The 22,421-nt window shown below is 39.2% G+C and overlaps 1 protein-coding gene across 3 annotated transcripts in view; it reads left to right on the top strand.

Moving 5' to 3' along the window:
* The window catches only part of MANBA (mannosidase beta), a 115,298-nt gene that overhangs the window by 3,223 nt on the left and 89,654 nt on the right, over nucleotides 1-22,421 (top strand). For all 3 annotated transcript variants that reach the window (XM_082462334.1, XM_082462333.1, XM_082462332.1), the window contains exons 2-6: nucleotides 3,200-3,294; nucleotides 5,358-5,463; nucleotides 6,263-6,433; nucleotides 11,118-11,241; nucleotides 21,596-21,771. In XM_082462334.1, coding sequence (XP_082318460.1) covers nucleotides 3,200-3,294; nucleotides 5,358-5,463; nucleotides 6,263-6,433; nucleotides 11,118-11,241; nucleotides 21,596-21,771 — 672 coding nt within the window. The remainder of the gene's footprint in view (nucleotides 1-3,199; nucleotides 3,295-5,357; nucleotides 5,464-6,262; nucleotides 6,434-11,117; nucleotides 11,242-21,595; nucleotides 21,772-22,421) is intronic.

The raw sequence follows: 22,421 nt of genomic DNA, 5'->3' as shown, positions 1-22,421 counted from the left end.
TTCCCCCTTTTAGTATTTTTATAATTCCTCTTTTGTACTTAAAATATTGATCCATTTGAGTTTTTTCAAATGGTTAAGCAGTTTTTTTTTTTTTTTTTTAATGCTATTCTTGTCTGCTTACATTCTTTTTATTTATGTATGTATGTATGTATGTATGGCTGTGTTGGGTGTTCATTTCTGTGCGAGGGCTTTCTCTAGTTGCGGCAAGCGGGGGCCACTCTTCATCGCGGTGCGCGGGCCTCTCACCATCGGGGTCCCTCCCGTTGCGGAGCACAGGCTCCAGACACGCAGGCTCAGCAATTGTGGCCCACGGGCCGAGCCGCTCCGCGGCATGTGGGATCCTCCCAGACCAGGGCTCGAACCCGCGTCCCCTGCATTGGCAGGCAGATTCTCAACCACTGCGCCACCAGGGAAGCCCCCTAAGCAGTTTTTTATGTCACATGATTTGAACAATTTCTCTGTTGTCCACTGATACAAAACATTATTTTTATCATGCACAAAATTCTTATATACTGAATTTTCTTATTCTCTTTTAAAATTCTTTTAAAAAGAATAATAAATGTTTAATACTTACTGTACAAATATTGATTCAGAGAAATATAAAATATAAAGAAGAAGGAAAAAGCTAATAAAAAGCATACTATTAAGCAGAGGTAAAAATTTTCATGTATATCTTTCCAGACTTTTCTAAGTATATACAAACAAATATAATAATATAAAGATGAAGTCAGTCCCTGAGATGGTTTTGTAAGCTACTTCTTCATTTAAAATATATGATGAACATCTCTCTGTATCTATAGAACATCTCTCTGTATCTATAAATGTCTATAAATATAGATCTAGAAAAATTTTTAATAACTGCATAGACTCCATTATAAAGTTTTTCTTACTCAAAATATACACTTAAAAATAGAAGAAAATATATTGTAAATATACACATTACTAAAAATGGTAGGTACAAGATGCAATGATCATCTGGTATAAAAGTGTAGGTAAATATGGCGTGAGGCATTGAAGCACAGTTGAAAAAATGTAGACCTTGGTGTTGGACTGAGTTTGTTTCATGCCTGGATGTACTTCTGCTTCATCATGGGACCTCAGGAAAGACACTTCACCTTTTGGAGCATTAGTTTCTTCCTCTATAGAATGATATTTACAGCACATCTTTGTTATGAAGATAAGAGTGAATGAGTGCCTATCTTGGAGGCTGATATAAAGTAAATGGTCAACAAGTGATACTGTTACTGTCTTTAGGGTTCATGGGTTTGCTTATGAACTCAGTCACTTACATGGGTCCTTAGTCATCAGGCGTAATGCTGAACAATGTCCTATTTGCTTTAAATAGGACTCAGAATTTTAATATGAGCAAAGGGGATCAGACCACTCTGGAACCAAATTAAATTGGTTGCTTAGCATTTGCAGTAGTTATTATAAATGTAATCTGAGTCTCTGCAACTTTTTTTTTTTTTTTTAAAGTTCATGGGTTATTTATTTATTTATTTTTGGCTGTGTTGGGTCTTCGTTTCTGTGCGAGGGCTTTCTCTAGTTGCGGCAAGCGGGGGCCACTCTTCATCGCGGTGCGCGGGCCTCTCACTATCGTGGCCTCTCTTGTTGCGGAGCACAGGCTCCAGACGCGCAGGCTCAGTAGTTGTGGCTCACGGGCCTAGTGGCTCCGCGGCGTGTGGGATCCTCCCAGACCAGGGCTCGAACCCGTGTCCTCTGCATTGGCGGGTGGATTCTCAACCACTGGACCACCAGGGAAGTCCCCCCACCCCCTTTGTATCTTATCAAAATTATTTCTTCCAGTCAGGAGCAGTTTCTGGCTGATACCTTTCTCTCCATTTTGATACACACCCAGTGATGTTATAGTGCCTCTTGCGGATTTGTTCTCTGGGCAAGTGCCCAGCTGGCTGTTGCCAGTGGCCAGCTCTTACCTCTGTGGAACTGAGACAAAGTTGGCTTTTCCCTCTCAACTTGGAGTTGCAGTTCCTGAGGCAATCACCCTTGGACCTGTCCCAGTTGGAAGGGAGAAGCCCTCTGAGCCTGTGCTGTGTCCCTCTATGTAGCTGTGGTGTTGTTCACAGACATAAGAACTGAGAAGCTTCTCTTACCATTTTCTGTTCCACCTCCTGCCTGGGAGCCCTCATCTGAGAGGTAAAGGGTAGAAAATGAGTAGGAGAAGAAAGATGTAAGGATTATGGCAGGGAGGACTTGGGGCTGGACACTGAGATGAGAGAGCATCTGTGAACACCCAGCAGGCCAGTTGTCTAGGGCAGAGGGCCAGATACTATTTTAGGCTGCATGGGTCATTTGGTCTCTGTCATGTCTACTCAACTCTGCTATTGTAGCATGAAAGCTGCCGTATATAATTTATAAAGGAATGGGCCTGGCTGTGCTCCAGTAAAACTTTATTTATCGACACGTGTCCATTCTTAGCTCACTGGCCATACAAAAACAGGCAGTGAGCTGCATTAGGCCTATGGGTTGTAGTTTGCTGACCTGGTCTAGGCTAATATAGGAAACCTGAAGTCTGTAAGTTTGACGGTATCTATGCTGCCTGTATATTCTCTGCAGAGATCCTTTTTGTGTTCACTTAGTAAAGCTGAGTGAAAAATAACTTTGTAAATGCTGAGTAAACCCAAGGAGTGGGAGTTTTGCTGATCTTTGGGCAGTAGAGGAGAAGAAATGTTCCTCTTGAGGCCAGCTGGGATAGTGGCAGCAAAACGCGAAGTGAGAACCAGAGGGCGGTGAGTGTCTGATGGCTGTGCACCATAAGAAGGGCTGCCGTTCATTCTCTGCTGATGCCTTGCAGGTTCTGTGCTTGGTTTTAACAGGGGAAGCCAATCTTCATCTCCACACATGTTCTTTCATAATGAAACTATGTAGTAGTTGTATCTCAGAGCTCTTTCATTTCAGGTATTTTGATTGTGTTGGGCTTTATTTTTCCATTTAAAAATATTTTTAGTATTTTTAGTATGCTCATGCCATGGCAACTTTGTTAGAAAGGTAATGGTCTCTTAAACAGATAGAGCTTTAGCCTTGAGGATGGGATGTGCCGGCATATGAAATGCTTGCACTCCTAGGCCAAGAGTTCATTAATTTTTAGGTAATAAATAGCTATCATTGATAGTTTATGTCATGTTTATTTAATTAATTTTTTTTTGCATGTTTAATCACCTACCATAATTTTTATCAACAGGATCCTTACTACAGATTTAATAACCTTAACTACAGTTGGATCGCCTTGGATAACTGGACCTATATCAAGAAATTTAAAATCCCTTTTGACGTGAGGTACTTATGTGTGTATATCTATATTTATATCTATATCTATCTATTCATTTATTATTATTATTTGAACTTTTGTTCTTTTTCTGTCTGCAATAATCTTTTGTTTGTTTAGGTTGCATATCAGAACATTGTCAGACTAAAGTCTGTACTATAAAAGTGAATATATATGATTTATATTTTGATTTGTGTATGAGGGTGGTGGCACTGATCATTAGTCACAAAATTATGTCTTATTCAGTCATTTTTCCAGTGGTTATAATGGAGTCACCTAGACCTAGTCAATTCTCTTATCTGCCTTTCCTTTTCCCTGCCCTCCCAGTAATCCATGGAGTGTATATATTTACAATATTGTCAAGTAGGATCAGAGATACTTCCTTTGTTTGGTGTAGTGTTAACCAGCCACTGAAACTAAGGCATTGGCCTCAGATTATGTCATGAGGCCATGAGGAAAACCGTGGTATAGTTTTCAGTAATGTTCTATGTAGCAGAATGTAACCCAATTGTATCTACCACCATTATTGCTAAATTAAAAAAAAAAAACCCTTTTGTCCCTTTAATAGGACCTTTTTTGAGGTAATTATTTACTAGCTTCTTAAAAAAGAAATAAAGCCAGAAAATAGTGCTCAATATCATGGAGTTACTGTGTTCCAGGCTCTTATTTCCAGATAATACTTAAAATATCTCTAATAGGGGGTCCTCTTTCCCCTTGAACTCAACATATCCGTAATTTAACCAATTGACTTTCCCACTGAAAGCTTGCTTTATATTCTAACAACCTCATTATTTCTCTTACTGTAATGCCATCTTCCCAATCTTCCGTGCCCAAGGAGTTTGTGGCTCGTCATATCTTTTCTTCATCTCCCTGTCTTCGGTCTGTTTCTGAGTCCTGTTAATTTTTGCCTATCATTTCTCTTGATTCAGCCCCTGCCTCCTCATTTCCAAGTTTCCGCCTTTGCCTAGGCCTTTAGTAGAGAGTACCTGGAATTAGGTCTATGCTGCCTAATTAGATTTCTTACTTTGTTTTTTTATTCTCCAGTCTTTCGTATGCAGAAACATTAGATTCATCTTTCCCAAATTTTGATTTTACCATGACATTCTTGCTTAAGAATGACGGTGTTTTCCTTTTCGATTGGCAGATCAAGTTTAATTTCCTCTGCTTGTCTGTGAAAATGCTGCTTACTGTTGCCAATCGTGCACCACTTCCTGCACCTCCATCCCCCCATCCCTCTCTCAGCCCTAGGCAACCACTAATTTATTTTCTATTTCCATGGATTTGTTTCTTGTGGAAATCTCAAAGAAATGGAATTATACAATATGTGGTCCTTTGTGACTGGCTTCTTTCATTTAGCATAATAATGTTTTCAAGTTCATCCATGTTGTCATATTCACCAGTACTTCATTTCTTTTTATTGCTGAGTGCTATTTTATTGTATGGGTATACATTTTATTTATTTTGTTCTTCTTTAAACTCTTGTCTCCTTCTTGAAGTCTTTCCTTATGACATAAACTCTGATAGCACTTGTAGTCTATCCAACAAGACTGTACCACAAAGTACAAAAGATTGAAAGCTTTCTCTTTGTTTCCTGTGTTTTAGGCTTCAGTGCTAACCAGATTGCAGATTCCTTAAATTCAGAGACTGTTTTAGTTCCCTGTAAGGCTTAGCAGAGTGCTGGGCATATAATGTTTACTCATAGATACTTGTTTGTTGGTTAATGTGTTCTCTTAGTGTTAGTAAATATAATAGCTTGTGAAAATGTTTTATGTCTATTATTTAACTTGGTTCTTATAAGAATTTGTGAAGTTCTAGGAAACAAGTCAATGCATGGAAATTAGAAGTCATGCTCATGATTTTATGGTGATTGAAATATTGTGAAGAAAGTTAAACTGAATCACTCAACATAAAAATGTATTAAAGCAATATTTCTGAAAATTTCATTGCAAACTCCCTTCTAAGAATGTATATTTTCTGTGAAATACTTATTCCTTTCGTTCTTAACTAATAAAAAAAGGCTAATTATCTAAGTTGATGTTCTATACATCTTGTTTTAAAAATCTTCTTTTTTTAGCAAACGGCGTAAAGTAAATTTGGTTTTTGAAGGCGTCGATACGGTTACAGTAGTCCTGCTCAATAATGTTCCTGTTGGCGAAACAGACAACACGTTCAGAAGCTATGTAAGTACATAATGACATCAGGTTAAAAAGAACCACTTGTATATATTTGCGTTCATTGTTATCCTGAGTGGCAAGTACAAGTCCTTTGATGCACTGGGTAAGTTACTTTATCTCTCAGTTGCCATATTTGTAGAATGATGAAGACACTCAAACCCTATGGAATTATTGTGAGGATGTAATGAGCTAATTATATAAAGTGATCAGTATTAGTTTTTGGCACATAGGCAATGTTTGACAAATGCTGTTCCCTTCTCTGTTATTTGGTAATCCAGAGTTTCATGGGAAATGACGGTTGACAAACCATTTTAAAACAAAATGTTCTTTCCTTCCTGGAACAGTTACCTTAAGAGATTGTATCCTGATCTCCCGTCCCTTTCAAGGGTAGACTTTTCAAAACAAAAATAACTTATGACTTACAAATACATGCTATGGATAGCAGAGGGTCAGGTTATCATGAAGTGTCTAGGAAATCCTTGGCAATTCAAAGCCATGTGTAAATAGCCAGAGCAGACATTCCAGGGCTAAAGATAGTCTCTGCTTGCTCTGTTTGCCTAGAACCATCATCTGTCAGTAAAAATAGCAGGAGAAAACCTAGAAATCTACGTTTGGGTAGGAGAATGTGATCAGTTATAACTAAAAGTAGGCAACTAAGTTATACTATTTTGGAGAAGTGCTTTCTCCTGCAAAAAGGCTGAACCTAAAGATTTCAATTATTTTATGCATCTTTCATACATTCTGCCTATATCTAAAATTTTACACAGGAGGCTACTCTCACATTTGTTCTTTCCCTTTAATTTAGAGCTTTGATATTACACATGTGGTCCAAGCAGTAAACATCATTGAGGTGCATTTCCAGTCACCAGTGATATATGCGGACCAGAGGAGTAAAGTTCACACTCACTACAGCGTGCCCCCCAACTGCCCTCCGCGTGTGCAGGATGGCGAATGCCATGTCAACTTTATTCGCAAGGTAACAGTCTCGCAATGGAGGGGCTTTAGCCTTGAGGATGGGATGAGGGCGTATGAAATGTTTGTTTGAAGACTCCAGTTGTATTTCAGAAGTTGGGCATCTCTTTCCTGCCCCCTTAGTGGGATTTAAAAATTAGAAATAAGAACCAAAAGTTACAAGAATTTTTGTAGAGAGCTTGTCTTTCTAGGTTTTCTTCTTGAGGAGTGCTTCAGAACTTAGATAACATTGGAAAAAGAAGAAAAATAGGTGACTGATAATGTACCTTTACAATTTTTTTTTTTTTGACTGTGCCGCGAGGCTTGCAGGGATCGTAATTCCCCGACCAGGGATTGAACCCATGCCCCCTGCAGTGGAAGCGCAGAGTCCTAACCAATGGACCGCCAGGGAATTCCCCCTTTACAATTTTTTTAAAACAACACCTGGGTTTATCAGACTTTTCACCAGACTGCAGGGTTCATATTTATGAGTGATTCTTATTACTAACCTTCTGCAACTGTCGATATATTTGCTGACATGCGATTTTTTACTGCTAGGTTCTCATAAAATCTAACAAAACCCACAGGTGATAAATATTCTTTGTGTATGATCTCGGTATAGATGACTTGGATTTATCCTAATACATGGATGAATTAGTATATTGTGTGACACTTAGTTTTTAGTATTATTTTTACTTAAAATTTTTTTAATTGTGGTAAAACACACATAACACAGAACTTACCATCTTAACTATTTTAAGTGTACAGTTCAGTAGGATTAAATATATTCACATTGTTGTGAAACCTATCTCCGGAACGTTTTCGTCTTGCAAAACTGAAACTCTATACCCATTAAAAAACAACTCCCCGCTTTCGCCAACTCTCAGCCCCTGGCAACCACCATCTTTCTGTTTCTAGGAGTTTGACTCCTCTAGATACCTCATATAAGTAGAATCATAGAGTATTTGTCTTTTTGTGACTGGCTTAGTTCACTTAGTATAATGTCCTCAAGGTTCATCTGTGTTTAGCACGTGTCAGAATTTCCTTCCTTTTTAAGACCAACTAAATTCCGTTGTATATTGGTTTGGCCAAAAAGTTCGTTCGGTCTTTTCGATAGCATCTTACGGGAAAACCCGAACGAACTTTTTGGCCAACCTATACCACAGGTGCCTAAAGCTCAGTGTGTCCAACACTGCACTTGGGATCTAAACCCTGCTCCCAGGGCTCCCTGTCTCCCTGAATGGAATACCATTCAAAGCAGTCATTCAAGCCAGAAGCCTCAGAGTTATTTTTGATACCTCCCTGTCTCTCTTTTTTTTTTTTTTAATTTATTTATTTTATTTATTTTTGGCTGCGTGTGGGCTTTCTCTAGTTGCAGCGAGTGGGTATGGTGCACGGGCTTAGTTGCTTCCAGGCATGTGGGACCTTCCTGGACCAGGGCTCGAACCCGTGTCCTCTGCATTGGCAGGCGGATTCTTAACCACTGTGCCACCAGGGAAGCCCCCTGACTCTTCTTTAAAAGAGATCCGGAAGTCCTTTTGCTGATGTCAATGCTACCTTTTCAGTAGTTGTTGAATCTGCTCTTGATCCATTTCTACTCCTGTGCTTGGGTTCAATATATTACCATTTCTTGCATCAAATATTGCCCTGGTTGCCTAACTGGTACCCTACGACCTCGTTTGCCTTCCTGCAATTAATTTGCCAAGGAGCAGCCAGAATGTTCCTTTCAGATAAAAATCATAGCACCCCCCTTTGTAAAACTCTTCAACAGTTTCTTGTTGCTTTTAGGCGAAAGTCCAAAGTTCTTAGCTCAGGCTGCCCCATGCCCACTGCTCCAGTCTTCTGCCCATCTCTTCCCATTGTTTTCTCTTAATTTCCTGGAATGCATCATATTCTCTTGCATCTTGAGGGCTTTGCATATGCTGTTCCTTCTGAAAGGGATGCATTCACTTCCCTCTCCCCTAGACACACTGGAGAAGTGGTACTCACCTTTCACGTCTCCATATAAAAGTCACTGTTATTCAGGGAAACTTGTCTTGACACCTGTTCTCCCCCCATCATATGTTCCCTGTCTATTGCCTTTGGATTTGTGACTATTTGTTCAATGCTTCAATTTCTTGTTATACTGTGAGTGCTGTAAGCAGAAGGACTGTTTCTGTTTTGTATCTTGATATACTTCCAGCCTGAAACATAGAAAGCACTTCACAAATATTTTTGAATAAGTGAAAACTTTTATTTGGAGAGATTGTATGAATAAGAGTGATTTGTAGCCCTTGCTGGGGAAAATAATCTGCCTTATAAGATGTTGAATATTTTTTCCCTCCTCCTTCTCTCTATCCCTAATAAAAGAATTATATATCTGAACTTAAAAACTCTCCAATAAACATCCCCAAGATGGTTTTCATTCTGAGCATGAGAATCTGATATTTAAGTGGTGATTTTATATGATGTGGATGCTGTGAAGTGGTTTTATTTATTTATTTTTTTAAACATCTTTATTGGAGTATAATTGCTTTACAATGGTGTGTTAGTTTCTGCTTTATAACAAAGTGAATCAGCTATACATATACATATATCCCCATATCCCCTCCCTCTTGCGTCTCCCTCCCTCCCACCCTCCATATCCCACCCCTTTAGGTGGTCACAAAGCACCGAGCTGATCTCCCTGTGCTATGTGGCTGCTTCCCACTAGCTATCTGTTTTACATTTGGTAGTGTATATATGTCCATGCCACTCTCCCACTTCGTCCCAGCTTACCCTTCCCCCTCCCCGTGTCCTCAAGTCCATTCTCTACCTCTGTGTCTTTATTCCTGTCCTGCCCCTAGGTTCTTCAGAACCATTTTTTTTGTTTTTGTTTTTTTTTTAGATTCCATATATATGTGTTAGCATATGGTGTTTGTTTTTCTCTTTCTGACTTACTTCACTCTGTATGACAGTCTCTAGGTCCATCCACCTCACTACAAATAACTCAATTTCGTTTCTTTTTATGGCTGAGTAATATTCCATTGTATATATGTGCCACATCTTCTTTATCCATTCATCTGTTGATGGTGTGAAGTGGTTTTTATTCTTTGTTTTTCTCTGTAATAGAAACTAAATTATCTCTGTTTTAGATAAATACAGAGCTTAGGAAATAATACTTAAATGAGAACAGTTTGGGCAAATCCTTAGGCTCTATCCTACAAGTGTTCCATTCAGGAAGATCTCAGTACTTCTTCTGGTGCTTGTTCTTTTTTAAAAGCTTAACTCACAGCCTCACAAAATTTAATTGACTGTGTTTTACAAATATTTTTTTTTCTTTTAAGAAGAGGGAATTAGAAAAATTCTGCTCTGATCACCTGTGTCAGTGTCTAAATGCTGAACTGATTGTTTTTGGGCTGTAAGTTCAGAAACCAGGATTTCTGAATTCATACTGGAGGAAATAGGGGTTGGCAAGAAACTCTAGTTAGAGTTTCTTAAACTGTTGTATCTTTATCTTTCAATCTGTTTCTTCATTCTTTATAGTTATTACATTTAAATATTGTAGTGGGTGCAGAGATATTTGGGAGAAATTTAAAGAGTAACTATTGTGTTGCTTCAGTGTAATATGCTTTTGAAGAATAAATGTACATAATTAGATTTTATGGTCTTAGAACATTTCTGCCAAATTTAACTATGTTGCCTAGGTTGATAGATTCGTTATTGTTTTAGTTATCTATTGCTGTGTAACAATTATACCAAAATTTATCAGCTTAAAACAACATTTATTATCACAGTTTCTGTCAGTCAGGAATGCAGGTGTGGCTTAGCTGGGTACCTCTGGCTCAAGGTCACTCATGAGGTTACTGGCAAGCTGTGGACCAGGGCTGCAGTCACCTTAAGCCTGGATGAGGCCTACCTAAGCTCACACATGTGGTTATTGGCAGACCTCAGATGGGCTTCCAGGCTCACTCATGTGGGCCTGTCTACAGAGCTGCCTTACGGCATGGCAGCTGACTTCCCCCTTGGCCAAGAGAGAGCTGAGATAGCACCCAAAACAGGTGGTGCACTCTTTTATAACCTAATTTTGGACGTGCTCTCACTGCTGTTGTATTCTGTTGGTTAGAAGTGATTCATTAGGTCTAATCCGTACTCAAGGGGAGGGGATTACACAAGGACGTGAACACCAGGAGAGGATCATTTTGGGTCATTTTAGATGCTGTATATGGGACACACACACACTATTACGGACTTAATTCTGTGCCCCCCAAATTTGTATATTAAAGTCCTTACCCTCAGTAAGGTGAAAATGTCACTCTGTTTGGAGATGAGGTCTTTAAAGAGGTGATTCAGTTAAATGAGACCATTAGGATTAGTCCTGATCCAGTATGGTTGATGTCCTTATAAGAAGAGGAAATTTGGACAACAGAGGGAGACACTAGGGGCGTGTGTGTGTGTGTGTGTGTGTGTGTGTGTATAGAAAAGGCTATGTGAGGGCACGGGGAGAAGGTGGCCATCTGTAAGCCCAGGAAACCAAACCTGCCAACACCTTGATCTTGGACTTCCCAGCCTCCAGAGCTATGCGAAAGTTAATTTCTATTGTTTAAGCCACCCAGTTTGTGGTATTTTGTTACGGCAGCCCTAGCAAACTAGTACACATGTACATAATATTTTAAAAGAAAAAGGTTTTCATAATGTTTAAGTTTCATGGTAATTAGAATCGATCTTCTTTTTTTCCCTTAAAATTACAGGCACAGTGTTCCTTTAGTTGGGACTGGGGGCCTTCCTTTCCTACCCAGGGCATCTGGAAAGATGTTAGAATTGAAGCCTATAATATTTGTCATCTGAACTACTTCACATTTACCCCCGTATATGGTAAGCTAAGAGCTGTGATTTCTTGTTTTTCTTCTTTGAGCCTCCTCTATGTTATAAAAATTGGGTTTATAATTTGAATATATATATAGTTGGCCCTTGAACAACATGGGTTTGAACTGTGCGGGTCCACTTATGTGTGGATTTTTTTCAACAAATACTACAGTACTACATGATCCGAGGTCTGTTGAATCCATCGATTCAGAACTGTGGATGTGGAGGGCTGACTTTGAGCATCAGTGGATTTTGGTATCTCCAGCAGGTCCTGGAACCAATCTGCTGTGGATACCGAGGGACAACTGTACTTTTCAGAGACTTATTTAAAAAAAAATTTATGACACATTAAATTTAGAAAAGTGAAAAATATGTACAAACTGATTTGTCATGAAAATTTAAAAAAAATTAATTAATTTATTTATTTTTGGCTGTGTTGGGTCTTCGTTGCTGCACGCCGGTTTTCTCTAGTTGTGGCGAGCGGGGGCTGCTCTATGTTGTGGTGCGCAGGCTTCTCATTGCCATGGCTTCTCTTGTTGTGCAGCACGGGCTCTAGAGCGCAGGCTCAGTAGTTGTGGCGCGTGGGCTTAGTTGCTCCGCGGCATGTGGGATCTCCCTGGACCAGGGCATGAACCTGTGTCCCCTGCATTGGAAGGCAGATTCTTAACCACTGCGCCACCAAGGAAGTCCCTGTCATGAAAATTTACTGTATAAAGCAGTTAAGTAGGTGGGTACCTACCTTTTAACATATTCTGAAAAATAAAAAATGAGAGGAAGAAAGAAAGAAAGATAAGAAAGGAAGGAGGGAGGGAGGGAAGGAAGCTGTGTTCTCCCAAGCTGTTTCTTAAAAGAATTTGGGCTGCTGGCTTGCACTCCTTTTTGCTGCCCCTGTAGTCACTTTCAGAACTCCATGGTGCTGAGTTCTTGGTTTGCTTAAATCATTGGGCTGACTTTCTGTCACTGCACATTTTCTCCTCTGAAGGCCATGACATACCAGCCTTGTTAAGAGTTGAACATAAACTGGAAGACAGACAAGGCATTAAAGAAACTCTCATAAGGTAAAGAATACTACTTTTTCAGTTGAAAGGAGCATTGAAGAAAACCCTCAGAAATCTCACAGATGTCAATGAATTGGTTAAAAACTGGTCAAATATTTGTTGAGTTCTTTGCCCAGCACTGTGTGTATTTGGCATAGAAAAGAAGTATAATGTGTTTACTCATCCCAGCAAGTTGGTTGAGGTGGGGAGGGGAGATATAAACAATTATCAAGCCAAACTAGATTGTGTCATAATCTTCGGGATGGCAGCCCCAGTAGTTCAGAAAACCAGAGATCAAAGGATTTGAGAAGTTAGGGAAATCAGGGTGAAGGTGGAGGCAAATGGGATTTTAAATGATAACTCACGATGCTCAGTCCAGGTCCGTGCAGGCCTAACTAGATGAAGTCTGTAAGCAAGTATGTGGTGTGTCCATACGAGAGTTCTGTTGTCTTTAGGGCCCTGGTGACCCTAGATTTCTCTTCAATGGAGCCAAATCTGTGTTTTCTAAAGGCAGAAGACAAAAGCATATCAGAGATGGTTGATAATTGAGGAAGTTATTAGGTGCTGCTGGCATTTTTAAATGTTTAAAAGGCATTGGAGGGCTTCCCTGGTGGCGCAGTGGTTGAGAATCTGCCTGCCAATGCAGGGGACACGGGTTCGAGCCCTAGTCTGGGAAGATCCCACATGCCGCGGAGCAACTAGGCCCGTGAGCCACAACTACTGAGCCTGCGCGTCTGGAGCCTGTGCCCCGCAACAAGAGAGGCCACGACAGTGGAAGGCCCGTGCACCACGATGAAGAGTGGCCCCCACTTGCTGCAACTAGAGAAAGCCCTCACGCAGAAACGAAGACCCAACACAGCCAAAAAAAAAAAAAAAAAAAAAAAAAAGGCATTGGAAGATCTAATGTAAATTGCACATATAAATGTGGCTGTTTAGAGCTTTCTAGTTTAGTGTTTCTCAAACTATTCTTCAGAGGCTCAACCCGAATTGAGCCTTGCTATGAAATCAAATACATAATGGTTCACTCCCCCCCATCCCCACCCGTAATTTTTCTCAGGTGTGTATAATAAACCTACTGTAAGAAGGGGTCTGATTTTGCCAAAAGTTATTTATTTATTAGTTTTGAAGTTTAATCAGTGTTTTTGGTGGTTAGCAAAAAGTGCTATGAGTTCCAGGTATCCTGATATCTGAAAAAATTTGAATAACACTGCTCTAGTTTAATTTAAAGTTTTGAATATGAAGCTAAACATTTCTTCCTGAATATGAGTCATTAGGGTTCAGTTTATTCACCATTAGTGACTGGGCAAATTTTATTTGAATTAAATCAATTTAATCAATTTAAGTGATGCTTAAAATTTAATTTAGACTCTGTAATCAATTATCCATATCAACTACATTTTTGATGTTTTATGACTACAATATATTTTGTACTTAACACAGGGAAAAATATGTTTCCTGTTCAGAAGATATGTCCTGTGCATATCAAGCAGTAATTCTTATATTTTTGATTAATTTTATAGATTTCAATTTGGTTACTTGATGTAATAGAGAAAATTGAAGCATAAACTTATGAAAGCATTAGGAGAGGAACTTCCTTTAGGATTTTTTCAGAATTTTTTTTTTCAGTTTGTATTTGGAAGATAGCAATCATTACTGAAATCAATAGAAACTTAGAAGTTGAAAATAATAGAGAATAAACTAATGTATTCTGGATACTTTTGCATTTATTTGGTACACAGTTTGAGGCAGGCATTGAGAGTTACTAAACATTTTTTAAAAGGATTAGTTCATAATCAAAAGTAGATACATATAATTTTTATTTAAAATCAAATACTGTATTCATTTTTAAAATTTAAGTGTAAAATGAGGTTAGTCAAAACTAATGCAAGCAGTGGCTAATCTCTGTATAATAGTACTACAGATAGTTTGTATTTTATTCTTCTAAATTTTTACATTGAGCCTATATTGTCTTTATAATAAGGGAAGAAAGCAGTTAAACTAATCTAGTATCTAGTAATTTCAGCCAGCTTATTATGAAAGGCTAAACTACTTTGACTTTGTGGCACTTTCTGCTTTCTGCCTATTGAGGCTAGAAGAAAATAACCTTTTTGTTTTTCCAAATGTTTAATTTATTTCTTAATTTAAAAATAGTGAGTTTAACCCTAAAGATCAAATGACCAACCATAGTTCCCCAATTTAATTGTATAAAATATGACAGAAAAAAGGCTGTTAGACTTTTAAAAACTAACTTGAAAATTTTCTTTATGTATTATATATATATATATATTTTTTTTTCTTTTCTGCATTCTTTTTTTTTTTTAAATTATTTATTTATGGCTGTGTTGGGTCTTTGCTTCTGTGTGAGGGCTTTCTCCAGTTGTGGCAAGTGGGGGCCACTCTTCATCGCGGTGCGCAGGCCTCTCACCATCGCGGCCTCTTCTGTTGCGGGGCACAGGCTCCAGATGCGCAGGCTCAGTAATTGTGGCTCACGGGCCCAGCTGCTCCGCAGCATGCGGGATCCTCCCAGACCAGGGCTCGAACCCGTGTCCCCTGCATTGGCAGGCAGATTCTCAACCACTGCACCGCCAGGGAAGCCCCTTTTCTGCATTCTTAATCCTTAGCATAGTGGTTTCTAAACTTTTGTACTTTTGAATATCCTTTGGTCATTTGTTTAATTTTGCCCTAACCTCAGCTTCCTAAATGATTTTCACATATTCTTAATATTTAAGGTAATAAAAACAAATTTATATTTGGAAAAAATAGTGAGGTCAAAGGGAAAGGAGTTACTCTCATTATCTCTTAGGCTCTTGCCATTTATCTGGGTTTTGAGAGATACCAATTTATTGATGAGACTCTCTAAAACGTCATTAGAAAATATTTATTTGAATGTGTGTATGTGTGTGTGTGAGAGAGAGAGATAGAGAGACATACATTCATTTATTGATCATCTCCATGCTAAGTCTTTCGTAATTGTAATCTGATGTAAATTGTTCATATTAGGCCCTAAAATTTATTAGGGAGGGATGGTTGTCTAGTTTTATGAACTTTTCATAAGGTTACATAGACATATTAAGTCCAAATATATAATAAGTATGTTCTGATGAAACACTGCATTGTTTAATCTTCTGTTACCACAGTTAGAAAGAAATAAAATAGAGATGTTTTTCAACATGTAAATCTTCTTGTTGAGCTGAGGTGAGCTGTGGATCTTTGACCTGTGCTTGGGCAATTCCATTCCTCACAGATGCTGCCTTCCCGCCCGTATCCACACTTACTTGCTGCCTTAGCCTAAAGCACCCCTTCTCTTCATTCTTGAAGACATAGCCTTTGAGTTGGAAGAGTGGGCCTAGCTCCTAGCTCGACCCTAGCCTGCCCAACAGTGGCCTTTATTGAAGGTCATTGCTGCCCTTTGCTTACAGCTTAATATAGAGAATATAATATTACAACGTAGCAAAGATTTGTCAATCTTGCGTAGTGCCTTGTTTAATGCATTCCTTTTTGAATGCAAGCATGCATTCATTTTTTTCTTACTTTCATTTTGAATCTCTTTTTCATTACCCATAAAATGAAGGTATTCACCCTCGAAAATATATTTATGGGTAGGTAGGTTGCTTGAATAATCTCTGACTAGCTGCCTTGTTGTGTAAGTCGATTTTTTTTTTTCTCTAGAACTTACCAATTTATGTTGTTTGGTGAGGGGGGGGTGGGGGGATTTTGCTTTGTGTCTGTTTTGTTTTGATTTCATCTTTGAGGATTTTGTCCTGCTGAATAGGCAAGGAGATCTTGCTGCTTGGGAAAGAAGGGGAAAACAGCTGTTGTAACTAACTGTAAGCCTGCTTTTCTGGCTAACGCAAGCTGTTACCTCTTTGAAAAGCAGCTACTGTAGTCTGTCCTCTAATTCTGGCAGGAGCATGGGGATATATCCTCTGTTTGAATTTCAGCATTCTGTGGCTTGTTGTCATTGCTGTTCCTTCAAATGCACGAGACTGTCTCTTCATTGCAGCTTTGCATCACCTATGAAAGATGCAAGATGAAGCGAGCAGGCAGAAGGGGGAGCTGGGAGGAGCTCAGCAGGGCTGATCAAGGCAGCCATCTTTGAATAGCTTGCCCCCCAGTGGGATGAAGCATCTTTTTCATCTTACATAAGCAGTCCACCAACGTACGTTTGCAGATCCATCCCATGCTGACCTCAGTGTTCTTCCATGTCCCTGCTGGTTCTTAGCCCTTCCAAATGCCATCCTGTATTCTTAACTGTGACCTTCGGGTATATTTTGTTCCTTTAAGTAGATTCAACATCTTTGCTCTTTGTGATTGGGGTGTAATTCATAGTGCCCGTCAAGTTTCACAGACAGTAATTATTCAAGAAATATATTTCCGCTGTTTGGCAGAAATGCTCACATAACTGTTGTCATGCCTTTGTCAGGTAGTTTAGGTTACAAAGATAGTATTTTGACAAATGGAGGAACTGTGCAACCATGTAATTATGCATTTAGTGGAAGGTCAGACACATTCTTTTTGTTTTTAATCCTCATTCTTTATTATTTACTTATTTATTTATGGCTGTGTTGGGTCTTCGTTTCTGTGCGAGGGCTTTCTCTAGTTGTGGCAAGCGGGGGCCACTCTTCATCGCGGTGCGCGGGCCTCTCACTGTCGCGGCCTCTCTTGTTGCGGAGCACAGGCTCCAGACGCGCAGGCTCAGTTATTGTGGCTCACGGGCCTAGTTGCTCCGTGGCATGTGGGATCTTCCCAGACCAGGGCTCGAACCCGTGTCCCCTGCATTGGCAGGCAGATTCTCAACCACTGCGCCACCAGGGAAGCCCCAGACACATTCTTTATATTTGTAGATTTCAGTGTTTTTTCTTTTTTATAAGGACGCTCATATTAAGAGGCTAATATTTTATGGTTACAGTGGCTTCAAATGCTTTGTTTCACATTATACGTATTTGCTATTAGGACTTAGGATTCCGAAGAACAAAAAGCACCTTTGCTTTTGGTCTTCCTCATTATTCATATGCAAATTTCAATCTGTGCGTGCCTGCTAGTGTCTTTCTTTTTGATAGGCGCCTCTGTGGGAGATGCGTGGAAGGTAGAGAGCACTGGAGTTAGGAAACCTGGGCCCTTGTCCTGTCCACTGGCTTGGGAGCTTAGAGCTAGTTCTGCCGTCAAGGCCTCAAATACCACAACTGCAAAGTAACTAGGACATGGCCAAGTTTCTTTCGCCTCTAGCATTCCACAGTTCTTTCCTTGTGTTTGTAAATTACAGCACTCATTACAGCCTGGTGAGGGTATAAGTGTGGAAGAACCAGTTTTTTTTGAAGCTAGATATATGATTAAATGAAGGTACTGATATTTGAGGCTTAATTACAATCAGTTAAAGCAAGGCTTAAGGTGTAGTTTGAGAGTAAGTCTTTCTGTAGTTACGGACACACTTGAATTAATGTAACTCAGTCGTCTTCTTATTTTTCTACTTCCGTGTCTTCCTATACGTTTTTTTTTTCCTCTTAGACAACCGAATAAAGCTGTTTTTTTTTTTTTTTAATTTTTATCCTGACCACATCTTGACAAAGAAGTGGACTATATAGGACTATAAAAGGAGACTGGCACATTTTAGAGGGTTTTAAAAGTTAACGTACTGGGACTTCCCTGGTGGTCCAGTGGTTAAGAATCCACCTTCCAATGCAGGGGGCGTGGGTTTGATCCCTGGTAGGGATCCCACATGCCACGGGGCAAGTAAGCCCCTGTGCTGCAACTACCAAGCCCGTGTGCTCTAGAGCCCGCATGCCACAACTAGAGAGAACCCCGCACGCCGCAACGAAAGATCCTGCACACTGCAACGAAGATCCCATGTGCCGCAACAAAGACCAGACACAGTCAAATAAATTAAAAAAAAAAAAAAAGGTTAATGTATTGGCCACATCTACACAAATTGAAGTTGTCCTGAAGATTGTTTGCATGAAGAAGCAGCACACGTTCATCTGGGCTGTGCAGCTGGTTACCCTGTCTACAAATTCCCATCCGAGTCAGACTCATGGTGATTTGTTTGTTTGTTTGTTTTTGAAGAAACCTCACTGAATCAGCTTTGGAAGAATCTGAAAATGAATCAATGGCCAGAACCACGTTCTCTGCCCTGCCCTGGGTTGCCCACCTGGTTGAGGTTAAATGGAACAAACTATAGACTGTAGTGTCTTCTGCAGGGAGCAGGGCATCAGCTAGGACATCGCTGAGGCTCCAGGCCAGGGAAGGCCTCAGGTTGTAGAGAGAGCTCATCAGCTTGCTCTCCACCCTGTTCTGATAATGAGTTCCTGTCCTGTTTGGGCCCAGGGTTGATTAGTCAGGGTGAGGAAGGATGCAAAACTTGGTGTCATTGAGAGGGAGACCTGCGAGGGGATTTTAAGTCATTTAGTAAACTTTCTTCTTTCTTATCCCATCCCCAGTACTTTGTCCATTTTTGAAATGATCACACATTCTACTTCAGGAGAGCTGGGGGTGATAGGTGTTCTTTAGGAAAGGATAACTTGTTAATGCTGGAAGAGATATGCTGGGAAGCTGCATTCTAGAAATGGGTCTTGATTTATAAGAGGGAGCTCTCCTTAACTAGAAATAAGATTATACATTTTAAAATTAGCCAGTGAAAAGAAGTGACCAGGTAATACCAGGAAAATTATTATTTAAGACTCTCAATGTGCTCTGTGAACCTAAACTACTGAAATTCTCCATGGTTTCTGGAAGGAAGGGTTGTACTTTGTTTGGAAGGAGAAAAGAGGGCAAAATATGTTGGTGTAGGGTATTTGGTAATGACACGATAGGCTTGTAAATCTTCATGTTGGGTTTTTAATTCCTCAGCTTTAGTTTTTTCATTTAGTGGCACCCGAGGGAGTTAACAGGATGAGCTCCAGAGGAGTGCTGATTTACTTTAGAACTTTCCATGTTAGAAGCAATAGAAACTGGACAATTTTGCCGGTAACCTTTGGGAATTACTCTGTTTGTCTTCCTGCTGGAGGCCCTTACAAGCAGCTGATTCTCTGCTGAAAAAGTGATAGGAAACGGCCGAGGAGCCTGCCTTTTTAAAAAAAATTTTTGGCTACACCGCGCGGCATGTGGGATCTTAGTTCCCTGACCAGGGATCAAACCCATGCCACCTGCATTGGAAGGCGGAATCTTAACCACTGGACTGCCAAGGAAGTCCCAGGGAGCCTGCTTGAACTTGGTGGTTATCGGTTGGTAGGAGAGGCCTAGAGGGCAGAACTAAAACCTCTAGGTGGAAATGAAAGAAAAGTGGATTTCAAATCAGTGTAGAGAATGACTTTCCAATAGTCAAGGCTAGCAGAAAGGGAGGCAGAGGTTTTTGTCATTATATTAAAGATATTAAAGACAGGTTAGAATGGCCTTTCGGAGGAAATATGTTAGGGTAGAGATCAGCAAACTTTTTCTGTAAAGGGTCAGGTAGTAAATATTTTAGCTTTTTGGGCCATATGGCCTTGGTTGCAGTTACTCAACTCTGCCTTTGTAGCATGAAGGCAACCGAAGACAATATGTAAAATGTGAGCATGGCTGCTGTCTGGCCTGCTGGGCTGCCATGACAAAATACCAAAGACTGGTCAGCTTCAACCACAGAAATTGACTTCTCACAGTTCTGGAAGCTGGGAACCCAAGATCAAGGTGCTGGCTGATTTGGTTTGTGTTGAGGGCCTGCTTCCTGGCTTGTAGATGGCCAGCTTTCTAGTTGTGTTCTCACATGATTGGGGGCTGGGGGGTTGTGTGGGGAGAGAGAGAGAAAGAAAGAAATTGATCTCTTCCTCTTCTTATAAGGCTACTGACCTATCAGAATAGGACCCCACCCTTATGAACTCATTTAACCTAATTACCTCCTAAAAAACCCTATCTCCAGATAGAATCACATTAGGGGTTAGGGCTTCAACATATGAATTTTGGGAGGAATGATACAATTCAGTCCATAGCAGCTGTGTTCCAATAAAATTTTATTTATAAAAATAGGAGGTGGTCCAGGTTTGGCTCAAGGACCATAGTTTGCTAGCCTGTGGTCTAGAGGAAATCAAACACATCAGAAAGTAGACTAAGTGATCTGTCAGCACACTTCTAGTTCACCAGTTTTGTGAATCTGTGCTGTTTTGGTCAAAGACTCAGCCAAAGGACATATTTGATGTCTATCATAGCTTGACATCATTAAATGTTCTCCTATATAATAAGATCCTCTCCCCACTGTAAAAATCCTGAGCACCACTAAGATGTGGTTTGGGGGAAATTATTTGGATTGAGTTGGCAGAATTTAGAGGTTAAATGTACAGTCTCTAGTTTTAGACTGTCTTGGTTCACATCTGCCACTTACTAGTTATGTGATCTTGGACGAGTTACTTAATTCCTCTGTCTCAGTTTTCTCATTTATAAAATGATGATAGTAGTGGAATTTACCTTATAGCAATGGTGTGATGCTTAAATAAGTTAATACATGTTGAGAGCATAAAACAATGCCTAGCTCATAGTAAGTTCTTGGTAAATGTTATCTATTATTATTTCTTGAAATAAGAGATAGTAAGGGAAACCAGAGGGAATATGATTTCGAGTTAAAGGTGAGGTAGCTGTCAAAGATTTAGGGATGTTTTAGAAAATAAACAGCTTTGGATCACATTGGAGTGTGTGCTTCTGTTTAAGAACAATAAAAATGCGGTAAAGGGAATATGAATATTTTTCTAAACAACCTTTAATTCTCCTATCCTAGTATTATTACACGTTTGTACTTGTCCACATCCCATTAGACCCTTAGCTCCTGAGGGCAGGGGCCATGTTTATTTACCTCCCATCACTTAGCAAAGAACATGGCACTTAGATGGTTCTCAGTACACATTTCTTGAATAAATAATTACATTTAAAATGCATCTTTATTTTTTCCACATCTGATTAATTCTAATACATCTAAGTTTATAACATATTATATGGCTTAAAAACCCTCAGTATTTTTACTTTATAAAAAGGAACAAGCAAGTATGTTTGATAAATCAAGATTGATAAATCTTGGAAGATTTATGTTATCTTTTCATTTGTAATTTTCTATTTGTGCCATAGTTATAAAGTTTTTGTGACTTATGATTGTAACATTTTTAGAGTAGAAGTATATATAAAAATATAATTTTGGTTATTCTTCTCTAGAATTAAGGATTAAACTCTAAACATTAAAAGAGAATTTTCACTGAACTTTTGATCAGGATTGCATTTGTGGAGCACTTATAGTTTAGAAGCTGCTTTGGTCTTTTTTTCAGTGAATCCTACATAATATATATGTATTTTTTCTTTTTCTCTTTATACCTTAGATAACAATATCCAGGAGTGGAATCTTGAAATAGAGTCTTCTTTTGATGTTATTAGTTCAAAGCCAGTTTTGGGTCAAGCGATTATAGCCATCCCTGAATTAAAAATACAACAGACAAACAGCATTGAACTTCATCATGGGGAAAGGATTGTTAAACTCTTTGTGAAAATTGACAAGGTGAGTGATGGTACTTCCCGAGAAGCACTAAGATGAAAAACAGTGTTGTTCAAAAGAAATGCTTAGAAAGAAGGACCTGAGTATTAAAGAAAAGTGTACTTTTTCCATTTTTTTCTTTACTTTTAATCTGTTATATATTTTGTGTGTGTGCAAGCTAAGGAATGATTTTCCCAAATTTTAAGATTAAGAAAACGGAGGTTATGTGATTAATTTGGCATCCTCTCCTCTCAAAAAGTCAGGTGTGTTATATTTTAATTTTTCTGCAGTATTTGGAGAATCCTAAATCCAAAATACATTTTAAACATCATACTTAAATGCTGTGATTATTTTTGGTATTTGTAAACTATTTTGAATATTGGTACTTATTCTACATACAGAATTCTAATTCTAAACTTATGATCTTTCGTAAGTAGAAGTGGACTGGATTTTACCTTTTCTTTTTCCTTTTCTTATTCCTCTAATTGACAATTGTGAGCTGAAAAGGATAGAGCAAATCAGCATTCAGTAACTGTTCAGATCAAGTAAGAGCTCAAAACACTTTTCTAGTTCTGGGCTTGAAAGAAGAGTTAACCTCAAAGTCCAATTCTAAATGTTAAGAATGTAGAATAAATGTTAGCTGAGTGTTGCAATGGGAAGAGCTGTTTTTCTGA

Source organism: Balaenoptera physalus (genome assembly GCF_965194825.1).
Source record: "Balaenoptera physalus genome assembly, chromosome: 5".
Taxonomy (NCBI): domain Eukaryota; kingdom Metazoa; phylum Chordata; class Mammalia; order Artiodactyla; family Balaenopteridae; genus Balaenoptera; species Balaenoptera physalus.
Note: the sequence above shows the minus strand (reverse complement) of the source record. Positions and strands in the feature narration are given on the sequence as shown.